The sequence below is a fragment of the Macrobrachium rosenbergii genome, chromosome 36 (assembly GCF_040412425.1).
Source record: "Macrobrachium rosenbergii isolate ZJJX-2024 chromosome 36, ASM4041242v1, whole genome shotgun sequence".
NCBI classification, from domain to species: Eukaryota; Metazoa; Arthropoda; class Malacostraca; order Decapoda; family Palaemonidae; genus Macrobrachium; species Macrobrachium rosenbergii.
This window is the reverse complement of record NC_089776.1, coordinates 24713605-24726104: the sequence shown is the minus strand read 5'-3', so window position 1 is coordinate 24726104 and position 12500 is coordinate 24713605. Positions and strand designations below refer to the sequence as shown.

General features: G+C 41.7%; 1 protein-coding gene and 1 long non-coding RNA gene across 3 annotated transcripts in view; one reads left to right on the top strand and one right to left on the bottom strand.

Annotated features, from left to right (window-relative positions):
• The window catches only part of LOC136825020 (uncharacterized), an 8232-nt gene extending 912 nt beyond the window's left edge, over positions 1–7320 (top strand). The window contains exon 2 of the mRNA XM_067081053.1: positions 4856–7320. Coding sequence (XP_066937154.1) covers positions 4856–5873 — 1018 coding nt within the window. The 3' untranslated portion in view covers positions 5874–7320. The remainder of the gene's footprint in view (positions 1–4855) is intronic.
• LOC136825021 (uncharacterized) overlaps positions 1–12500 on the bottom strand; it is a 275262-nt gene that overhangs the window by 218070 nt on the left and 44692 nt on the right. The gene's annotated exons all lie outside the window — the stretch shown is intronic.

Genomic DNA, 12500 nt, shown 5'->3' with positions numbered 1-12500 from the left:
ATTAGGACCAATCTACGATGCTTTGGGTAAGGAAGAAAGAGTAGCCTTAAAGAAGTACTGTGATAGGAAGCCAAATGATGGAATTGTACAAACTTTGATGTACATAGAAAGGAAAGTAAAACAGAATTCATCAAGTAGTAGTGCAGATTTTACGGGAACCGTAGCTAGTGGAAACCAAGAAATAATAGCAATCAGTCCAATAGAAACCAATCAGGGCAAGCTAGGTCTAGGTATCAGGAAATAGAAATTCGTTTGATAGAAATGGTGGGAACAACAATAGGAGATTTAATCAATCAAATAGAAACAATCAAGGTAGGCCGCCAAATAGAGGTAACAATGGGAATACCACTGGAACTAATGGAAATAACAGTGGAAATAACAGGACTCCTGGACAGAGGGGAGCTAGTCAAGGCCAAAATTCAGGGAATAATAGGCCACAGTTCAATAGGCAGAGACAAAGTTGTGGAAATTGTGGTTATAACAACCATACAACACAGAATTGTAGAAGAAACAAATGGTGTTCAATTGCAATAAGACAGGACATTTGATCCAAAACTGTTGGTACAACAAACAGGGAAATTCTCAGGGTCTCAAAATAACCAAAGTACTCAGCCTAATAATCAAAATACCTCCCCAGTAACCCAAATCAAGGGGATTCTCAGTGACAATCACAGAGAGTGCAGCAGAAAGGTCCATCCTTACAGAAAGAAATAGTGACAGTGAATAAGGATGTGTCCCCAACAGACATTACTCAAGTAATGAAATAGTGTTTTCTGTAAAGAATTTTAATACGTGTCAGGAAGAGTTGCCTATCATACAAGTACACACTTAGAAGGTGTACTGAGTTCCATATTGTTGGATACAGGCAGTACTGTAAGTATCATAGATAAAGGCACTTTAACAAAACATATAGGTTGTGAGCTTTCCCAAATGAGAGAATCCTATAGGACCATAAAGGGGATCGCTGGAAAGCAAATAAGGGCTATAGGCAATGTCAATTTAGAGATAGAAATTCTAAATAAGAAATACAGGGAAGAGTTTGTGGTGTTGGAAGAGAAATATTTTCCAGCTCAAGCTCTATTTTCCTTCCAGGCTATGAAAAGATGTGGAATTACATTAGATTGTAGCAATGGAAGAATAACTATCAAGGAAATTGATAGAGGAAATGTTTGCTCTCTTGAAGAAGAGGAACAGTTTCAGATAAACTTGATCACTTTACCTGAGACAGCCTCATCTGAAGAAGTAGACATCCAACAGATAGAAATAGAATTTAATGCTAACCCGGGTAGGACAGTGAGTAGAAATTCAATGATAGAAGAAATAGAAGAAGATAGACAAACTACTTTTAAAAGCCTAGAAGCCACTCAGGAGGAATTCTCAGATAGCAGGTATGAACCTGATAACTCAAGTGCACGACAAGTAGATACCTCCGAAGAACTTAGTTCTTTTTCCCAACCTGACGATCCTGACACGCTAATAGATTGTAGTCACTTAATAATAAGAGAAGATACGGAAGAGAAGTATCTCAATGAGGTGTTGCTGTTAGGCAACCTAAAAATGACAGAGATAGGTTCTGTGATACCACAAGATGAAAATTCAGATGATACTGATGTCTGTTACACTGCCGATGCACAGAATGCAGAAGAGATCTGCTTAGTTAGTACTGCCGATGATAATCTTGTAAAACTCAAATTAAACAATAGCGTTATACTGCATCCACAAGGTCTGACAAAGGTTTGTCTTAGAATTGTAACAGATAAAAACCTAGGTGATACAGATGTGTTATTAGTTAATGAAGACTTACCAGACTTTGTGAAAATGGACAATTCCTAGTAAGACTTAATGGTGGAAATTGTACGACTTATGTGTATAATTATTCTGACAAGAGACTAGAATTGCATGCCGGCATAGAATTCTGTAAGGGAATTGTGATTACTAACCCTTTACTAACCCTAAGTGAAAAAGCATTTGTCTCTGTAGCTGACACAAGAGTTAAATTAGAAGGGGAAGTAAATAATACAGATTTTCCTCATTGTAGGGACAGGTTAATACAGATATTAGAGAAATATAGGAGTGTTGTAGCAGTAACAGGAGATAAGTTAGGAAGGACAGATGTCCTGCAGCACAAAATAGTCATAGAAGATGGTGCTAGACCTTTTATATACCTAACTACAAACTTCCAATAAGTCAAAGACCCATTGTAGACGAGATGGTTGAAGAGATGAAGGAAGATGGAGTTGTAATACCTTCTAAGTCACCTTATAATTCACCTTTACTGCTAGTTCCAAAGAAAGACGGTACATGGAGGATGGTAATTGATTACCGTAAATTGAATTCCCACACCATCCCTGATCGAATGCCAATGCCAGTCATTAGTGACATGCTAGCTCAATTAGGAGGTGCCAAGGTTTTTTCTAGCCTCGATTTACTGAGTGGATATTGGCAAGTTCCTCTCGATGAAGAATCCAAGCATCTCACGGCATTCAGTACTCATAAAGAACATTTGCAATTTGAGGTAATGCCGTTTGGTCTTACTTCAGCTCCTTTAACGTTTGTACGTTTAATGCTGCAAATCTTGGGAGATGTTGAAGACGTATCGGTTTATCTTGATGATGTAATAATTGCTAGTAAGGATGTAGAGAGTCATTTCAAGACAATAGAATTAGTATTAGATAGGCTCAGAAAGGCCGGTTTAAAGGTAAAAATTAAGAAATGTCAGTTTCTGAAGAAATCTCTAGAATATCTAGGACATGTTATCAGTGAACATGGTTTGAAAATGCAAGAAGGAAAGATTAAGGCTATTGTAGACTATCCAGCCCCAAGAAATTTGAAGGCACTAAGAAGATTCCTAGGTATGGTAGGGTATTATCGACCTTTCATAAAGGGATTTGCTACCATAGCAAAACCATTAACTGAGTTAACTAGGAAAGATGCTAACTATGAGTGGAAAGATGAACAGGAAGCAGCGTTCAAAACACTAAAGGATATGTTGATAACAGATCCTATCCTAGTTTATCCAGACTTCGAGAAGGAATTCTACTTAGCCTGTGATGCTTCAAGTACAGGACTAGGTGCCGTCTTGATGCAAAAAGGATAAAACAAGGATGAGGACTGTATACTATGCCAGTAGAGTTTTGAATGCAGCTGAAAGAAATTACAGTACAACAGAAAGGGAATGTTTGGCATTAGTCTGGGGATTACAGAAATTTAGACACATTTTGCTAGGACATAAAATTAATGTTCTTACAGATCATAAACCCATTTGTGATCTTTTTCAAGAAAAGGGCTTTTACCAATAATATGAAGTTCAATAGATGGTTCGTTAGCGTATTAGAATTTGCCCCAGAATTTAGATACATACCTGGTAGATATAACACATTAGCTGACGCCTTATCTAGATCACAAGAAGAGAACGAGAAACAAATTACCACTCATAATTTCGCCTTCAGTTGTCAAATCACAGACTTAGATTTAGACAAAGTTCGTCAGGAACAACAAAAGGATTCTAGAATAAGGGAAGTAATTGGTAACCTCTTGCAAGGTGAGAAAAATTCAGAGTTTCAATTGATAGATGGGTTATTGTACAAGACTTCAGACGAACCAAATGCTTGTTCACGTTTGTACATTCCTAATACACTAATACAAGACGTTTTAGAACTAACCCATTCATACAAGTTATCAGGACATCCTGGAATTAAGAAAACATGTAGAACAATCACTAGAAACTATTTTTGGCCTCGATGTAGTGAAGATGCTACTCGATTTGTTCAGAATTGTACCCTATGTAATATACATAAGGGGAATGTCAACGTCAAGGCTCCTCTGGAAATGTATCCTTCAGAATTAAATCCTTTTCAAGTAGTCACAATGGATTTCTTAGGTCCATTCCCGAACACCATCAGAGGAAATAAACAGATTTTAGTTTTCATTGACTATTTGACCAGATACGTAGAAATTGTTCCAACTAGAAACAGAGAAGCATCAACGGTGGCAGAAGCCTTTAAGTCTAGAATTATAACCAGACATTCATGTCCTCAAGTTTTGCTCTCAGACAATGCTGCTGAATTTACTAGTGACATTCTAACGAAATTGTGTGACTTTTATGAAATACAGAAATGTCAAATAACAGCATATAAGCCAAGCTCAAATGGAGCAGAAAGAACAAATCGCAAGATAAAGGATGTTCTGAAAACATTGGTAACCCCTAGCACTGAAGACTGGGACTTGACTCTCGAAGACATACAATTTACTCTAAACAACACAGTAAATGAATCAATAGGAGAAACTCCTCATTTCCTATTGTATGGCTACCAAAAGAGAATGCCAAATTCACTTTTGGATGATGCCACACCACCCAGACGTACGTACAACTACGAGGACTATATTGCTTGGAAGACAAGACGTACGTACGAGACCGTTAAAGTCACCAGGGCTAGATTAAAGGAGTTACATAAAAATCTAGTAAGTATTACAATAACAGATCCACCATACCCTCGTTAAAGGTAGGACAACAAGTTTATGTACTCAATCATGTTCTTGAAGGACCTAATATTAAAGTATCACCAAAATTTCGAGGTCCATATAGAGTTTTAGAAGTTTTGAAGTTGAATAAATTCAAGTTAATGCATGAAATTACCTTGAAAGAATCCATTGTACATTGGAACCACATTAAAGTAGTTCATTCAGAACCTTGGTCGTCTACCCAGTTAAAAGATTTGTCCAATAAAGATAAGATAGATAATAAAATAGAATCTTCAATGACCCCAAGGTATAATTTGAGAAGAAGGTAATGGCAAGTGCAATGGTAAACAAATGTAGTTGATAAGATTTTTACTGCTTGATAACATTATTTCAGCAAATGGATTGTATGGTGGTTGGCAGTGAGTCAAATTGTGAACTCACTCGTACAACTAAGGAAGGGAGCCATCATCAAGGAGCATGGCAAGGTTAAGATGATACAGGACCTAGCCATTGTTAAGATCCAGACGGACTCCATTATCGATCAGAGAGAGCAGTTAGTCCAGCTGAGCAATCAGATACAGGCAGGATTACAAAGTGTCCAAGATAGAAATTTGTACGACATGCTCTCCAAGTTGCAGAGGGACATCGATAGTGTTATGCCAAGGAAAGTAGTAAAGCGATCACTCATACCCTTTATAGGCGTCGCTTTACACAATCTCTTTGGAGTGGCGACCGATGGTAATGTTGAAAGGCTAAAGGAAAGAGTGGCACAACTTGAAAATTGGGCTTCTGAGCAGGGCACTGTCTATAATAAAGTAATAGGAAATGTCAATCAAAATCAGAAAATGATCACAGTGCTGAAAGAATTTGTGAATAGTGCCCTCCATAATGTTTCATCAGAAATTGCTAGAATCCATCAAACAGAAATGATGGAGCAACTGCTCATAGAAACAAGTAATTTCCTTCTGGAATACAAGGAATTACTCAATGCAATCATGATGGCAGGTAAAAACCTGCTGTCGCCTTTTCTGATAACCCCTAGTGAAATTGAAGCCATTATTCAGAAATGTGTTGTGAACAATCACTTGAAGCCACTAGTAGAAAATATAGTGGACTATTATGGCCTGATAACAGTGAAAGTGATAGCCAATCAAATCATACTAGTGATCCCTTTCAACAATCCAGACGTCAACTCATTGATGTCAGTCTATCCATTCCCAATGGTAGTAGATAATAAGTCCATTGTACTAGAAGGAACAGTTCGACACTTTGCCTTGCAGCATGATTCTTTCCTAGTGACTGAAATTCCCGAACATAAATTCAGGGAATGTGTCATGCTTAATGATGGTGTATATGTTTGTAACATTGTGAATTTCTATGAACCATTGAGTGCTCTTCATTGCCTTAGATGATCTTGTAAACAACAAGAATGGTAAGAACCATTGTAAATATATACCGTTTACAGAAACTTTCAAGGCTCAAATCATTGATGATGAAATTTTTGTGTTCTCAGCAAACAGATTGAATGCTAAGATTGACTGTAAGTCAAACAAAACAGAAGTAGTTTTCATTAATGTACACTCATTTTCATCTGCTTGTGAATTGGTTATTTTACATAATTTGTATTACAAACCTACAGTCTTCACGACATACAGTTTGAATTTCAGTAAAAGTGTACATCAGTTTGCAGTTATTAACGAATTTCAACTTTCAGAACTGGAATTGGAGACATTCACAAAGCTAGAAGAGGTTCATACTTTCTTTCATACATATAAGACCGAGATTTCTCCTATTATGTCATTCATAAATGTCATTCTTTTGGTACTGTTTGCTTTCATTTCTTTTATAATTGTCAGAAATTGATACTGAATAAGCTTACCATAATCAAGGACATGATGGACAGAATCCTTCCTAGAGAGTGATAGCGTTTACCATTGACTTGCACTTGAACATTTGATGATTGATTTTTTTTTTTTACAATTTATGATTGATAACCAGAGAGTAATAGGCATTTGATATATTTACTTTGCCATAATTTTTCTGCATTTAGTTTGAGTATTTGATACATAATTCATGCATATTGTTTGTGTTTACTTGATGCATTATAATATTTCTGCATTTAGTTGTTATTTTAACATTGATAATTGATTGCTTTGGTATTGATTTTTTTTATTTTTTACAATTTATGATTATAATTGATTCTTGCATTTATTTGCTTTATTTTGTTGATATAATTTATTGAATTTGATATTCAAATTCAGTAATTGTTTGTATTAGCACTATGATGCATTATAATATTTCTTGCAGTTATTGTTGTTAATTATTGAAATTGAAGTAATTGACTATAGTCAAGTTGAGTTGGTTATCTACTTGCATTGTAGTCAATGCAGGTAGGTGACCGAGTGATGTTATGCAGTGAATAAGTATGAGATTCACTGATCGGGATTATGAAAGAGAGAGAGAGAGAGACACGATGTTGATAGTTTAAAATGATGAGCCATGGGACCAAGTAAATTGAAGACTAACCATAACAAACCTCCAAGATGTGGGAAAGGAAGGAGGAGTTAGAGGATAGACTAAGAAGTGAAAAGGTCAGCAAAATTGACCTGATTTGTCCTTGCCAAAAGTGGGAGTTAAGATTGAACCATTAAGAGTAAAGTAGACGTCCTCAAGGAGGCGGAGTTTTTATTCAACATAGGTCCAGAGTTCATTCTGATCAATTTTTAGCCAGAGTTACTTGAAAACCAAATTGGGTAGGATTGTGTCACTCGCTCCTCTCTTAACATCAAGAAATTTCTAAGTCCAGTGTGGCTGGCCGTGTGAAATAGTTTAGAGTTAGAATAAAACTTATGAAAAACCGTGCCCGGTGAATACTTACCCCCTCCTGGAAAAGTGAAAAATATTAATAGACAATTTCAACCTAACGAGTCCCCTGCGTTACTATCAAGTGAAGTCCCACGGTCGTTCATATGTTAAACTATCAAAGAAAATACTCACGGCATAATACTTCAGAAGCACTCTTATTTGAACAGTCAGTTGTTTGGCCAATAGTGTTTCCCTGGTGGGGGCAAGTGTCCCACCAACATTTGCCCCGCCTTGGAGAAACACTTCTGGCCAGCAGCTGGTCACCCAAGGGCTGCCCACCATGCTTCTTCAGAAGCACTCTTGGGTGACCAGTCAGTTGTTTGGCCAATAGTGTTTCCCTGGTAGAGGGCAAGTGTCCCACCAACATTTGCCCCCCTTGGGGAAACACTTTGGCTAGCAGCTGGTCACCCAAGGGCTGCCCACCATGCTTCTTCAGAAGCACTTTTCGGTGAACAGTCAGCTGTTTGGCTAAAAGTGTTTCCCCTGGGGGGGGCAAGTGTCCAGCCAACATTTGCCCTGGGAACATTCACCATGCTTCTTCAGAAACACTTTTGGGTGAACAGCTGGTCACCCAAGCTGTTTGGCCAAACAGTGTTTCCCTGGTGGGGGCAAGTGTCCCAGCAAATTTGCCCCCTTGGGGAAACACATTTGGCCAGCAGCTGGTCACCCAAGGGCTGACCACCATGCTTCTTCAGAAGCACTTTTTGGCCAATAGTGTGAACAGCAACATTTGCCTTTTGGCCATTTGGCAAGCAGCTGGTCACCTAAGGGCTGCCCACCATGCTTCTTTAGAAGCACTGTTGGTGAACATTCAGTTGTTTGGCCAATAGTGTTTCCCCGGTGGGGGGCAAGTGTCCCGCCAACATTTGCCCCCCCCCTTGGAGAAACACTTTTGGCCAGCACCTGGTCACCCAAGGGCTGCCCACCATGCTTCTTCAGAAGCACTCTTGGGTGAACAGTCAGTTGTTTGGCCAATAGTGTTTCCCTGGTGGGGGGCAAGTGTCCCACCAACATTTGCCCCCCCTTGGAGAAACACTTTTGGCCAGCAGCTGGTCACCCAAGGGCTGCCCACCATGCTTCTCCAGAAGCACTCTTGGGTGAACATTCAGTTGTTTGGCCAATAGTGTTTCCTGGTGGGGGGGGCAAGTGTCCCACCAACATTTGCCCCCTTGGGGAAATACTTTTGGCCAGCAGCTGGTCACCCAAATGCTGCCCACCATACTTCTTCAGAAGCACTTTTCGGTGAACAGTCAGCTGTTTGGCCAAAAGTGTTTCCCAAAGTGTTTCCCCGAGGGGCAAGTGTCCCACTAACATTTGCTTCCACTTGGAGGAACACTTTTGGTCAACAGCTGGTCACCCAAGGCTGCCCACCATGCTTCTTCAGAAGCACTCTTGGGTGAACAGTCGTTGTTTGGCCAATAGTGTTTCCCTGGTCGGGGGCAAGTGTCCCACCAACATTTGCCCCCCCTTGGAGAAACACTTTTGGTCAGCAGCTGGTCACCCAAGGGCTGCCCACCATGCTTCTTCAGAAGCACTCTTGGGTGAACAGTCAGTTGTTTGGCTAATAGTGTTTCCCTGGTGGGGGGCAAGTGTCCCACCAACATTTGCCCCCCCTTGGAGAAACACTTTTGGCCAGCAGCTGGTCACCCAAGCACTGCCCACCATGCTTCTTCAGAAGCACTCTTGGGTGAACAGTCAGTTGTTTGGCCAATAGTGTTTCCTGGTGGGGGCAAGTGTCCCACCAACATTTGCCCCCCCTTGGAGAAACACTTTTGGCCAGCAGCTGGTCACCCAGGGGCTGCCCACCATACTTCTTCAGAAGCACTCTTGGGTGAACAGTCAGTTTTTTGGCCAATAGTGTTTCCCCAGTGGGGAGCAAGTGTCCCACCAACATTTGCTCCCCCTTGGGGAAACACTTTTGGCAAGCAGCTGGTTCACCCAAATGCTGCCCACAATGCTTCTTCAGAAGCACTTTTCGGTGAACAGTCAGCTGTTTGGCCAAAAGTGTTTCCCCAGGGGGGGGCAAGTGTCCCACCAACATTTGCTCCCCCTTGGAGGAACACTTTTGGCCAGGAGCTGGTCACCCAAGGGCTGCCCACCATGATTCTTCAGAAGCACTCTTGGGTGAAGAGTCAGTTGTTTGGCCAATAGTGTTTCCCTGGTGGGGGGCAAGTGTCCCACCAACATTTGCCCCCCCTTGGGGAAACACTTTTGGCCAGCAGCTGGTTACCCAAGGGTTGCCCACCATGCTTCTTCAGAAGCACTCTTGAGTGAACAGTCAGCTATTTGGCAAGCAGCTAGTAGATAGCCCATGGGACGCCCACTTTATCCAAGCGGACCTCCAGGAGGTGGATATCCAGGAGGTGAATACCCGGGCGGACCTCCAGGAGGTGGATATCCAGGAGGTGAATACCCGGGCGGACCTCCAGGAGGTGGATATCCAGGAGGTGGATATCCAGGAGGTGGATGTCCAGGCGGAAATCCAGGTGGACTTCCAGGAGGCGGAAATCCGGGTGGACCTCCGGGAGGTGGAAATCCGGGGGGACCTCCGGGAGGTATATATCCGGGGGGACCTCCGGGAGGTGTATATCCGGGGGGACCTCCGGGAGGTGTATATCCGGGGGGACCTCCAGGAGGTGGAATTCCGGGGGGACCTCCAGGAGGTGGAAATCCAGGTGGACCTCCAGGAGGTGGAAATCCGGGCGGACCTCCAAAAGGTGGAAACCCAGGTGGACCTCCAAAAGGTGGAGATCCGGGCGGACCTCCAAAAGGTGGAAACCCGGGCGGACCTCCAAAAGGTGGAAATCCAGGTGGACCTCCAGGAGGCCCAAATCCAGGTCTTCCACCGAAAGGAGGATGCTGACCAGGCGGCAATGGTGGAGGTTGTTCTTTAAGGTGTTTAAATTTATTTGTGATTCCAAGGGCACCTAGCGCTTGCATCAGCCAATCCTTGAGAACGTTGATTGATTTCAGTATGCCAAGTATCTGCCCGAGTTGCTTGTTCAGGGCTTTGGTTGTTGTCCTGTGTCCCTTGTTATGCTTTCCTAGTCTGCTGAGGAATCTCCTCTTTAATTTCCTGAACCATCTTCTTCCTTCGCCGATAATTCTCTCTCCATAGGGCCATGATGAGCTTTCTGAATCTGAGCTTGGAATGGGGCTTCCTCCCCTCCATCCTTCCTTTCGCAAGACCTCAACATATACTTCTTCCTGTGGGGTTTTATCTCGCCGATATTCTTTTCTGAAATCTCCCCTGTCAGGATCTGTCTCTTGTCCTTTGCTCTTTCCGTTCAGATTTCCCTGTTCTATGATTTTCCTCTGTTCGATTACCACTTGATCTAACTCCTTGATTTCATCCTTCAGCTTCTTGATTAACCTCAGTGCCAGCGTCATATCTCCTCGAACGTCTTGGGCAACAGAAAGTTCCTTCAGGCATCTTTCCCTCCGAATATGATCTTGCAAATCATTGATCATTTTCTGGGCAATGCTAAGGTCACGGCGAGCGTCTATAGCCTCTTGTTTGGCTTTGGCGTGTCCTTTCCTCTCGTTCTGTAGGGCCTCTTTCATCAATTCATTCTCCCTCGCAAGGGAGCTACAGTCCTTTTTCAAATTGTCCTCCTCGGTCGTTGACTTATGTGTCTCGTTATAATAAATCGTCCACAAAGGGCCAGTTTGAGTCCTAAATGCTGAAATAATAAGGGTCTCGGGTACTCCTAGGACACCCTTCCATGATGAAAAAGTCAAACAAAGATTGCGAAGAAACTGCATTTTTCTGTCATGCCTTTTTAAGCACCTGTCTTGACGCTTAGTTTGAAAATGTGTCCGCCGGTTCTCGGATCTCCAAATGGCGGTGACCTTCTTCAGAGCGACGACGTCACCAATCCTTCCTCGGTGCGTTCCCGGAGACGTTCGAAGACTTACGTAAGGATTAAAGAATATCTGGTTCCCCAGAGAGTTTTTGGAGTACGGAATGGGCTCGGACCGTCTCCAAACACACAGTAAGAGTCTCCAAAATGCGGTCTTCTTCGGAGTTACGGCGCCACCAATTCTCCCTCGGTCTGGAGGCGTCCGAAGATTTGCAAGGATTGTGGTGTCCTCGGGAATGCGCTGACGTCATCGCTCCCTGAATGAAGAAGAACGACCTATTGAATTCCAGAATTCCAGCGCAGGCTTCATTGTCTTCAGGTCGTGGAGCGCTGCGGGTGTTCTTCCGAAATCCTCTTGCGAAAACTTCATTTGGTTCCGGCGCTCTCCTTACTCCTTCCTCAGGAGGGATGAGCAAAACTGCTACAGTATCGTTGCTTCTTCAAACCCAGTCGCGATTCACAAGCGGAATTACGAATGCAATTCTCTATACGGCAGAAGGAGTCACCCTGACAAAATTTTTCGAAAAACGAAAACTAAAAATACGAAAATCTTCAAAGTCAACGAATTTCTCTCCCAACGTCTTTGCTGGCCAGAGTTAGAAGATTTTCACGTTTTTAGAGTTAATTTTCGTTTTCCGAAAATTTTTGTAAGGCTGGCTCCTTCTGCCGTATAGAGAATGTAAATCAAAATTCCACTTGTGAATCGCGTCTGGTTTTGAAGAAACAACCATGTGTGTATGTATGTTTGTGTGCGCGCGCACGTGTATGTATGTATGTATGTGCGTGCGTACACAAGGAGCAGGAGCAAGAACAAACATGGCGAAGTATTACAATTTATTCCGACGCGTTGCGCATTCAGGTGAATGCATCCTCAGGATTCTGTACAAAAAATAAAATTTTCATTTCCAGTGAATTAAGCTTCAAGATTGACTGACCCAATAATAATTAAGGAGCCTTATCTGTATATCAGGTACTACGCATAAAATAATTAATCTTTTGCATTGAATGAACTTGAATGCTTTACACCAAAGGGTATAGGATCCTTGAAATGGCAAAGAACTTTAGAAATTTGAATTTCCCTTGAATTAAGCTTCAGAATGAACTGGCCTTAATTATTATCGGGATTTAATTATTATCTTTATATTAGGTACCACGTATAAAACAGTTAAGATTCTGCACTTATTAAACTTCAAACTTATTAGATCCTTGTTAAATGTGACGTATTATGTTGAAAATGTATAGATATGATTTGAGGCTCTGCGATCGAATGCAGAATTTGAAGGTTCAAGGTCTGTTTGTTATGATGGTATT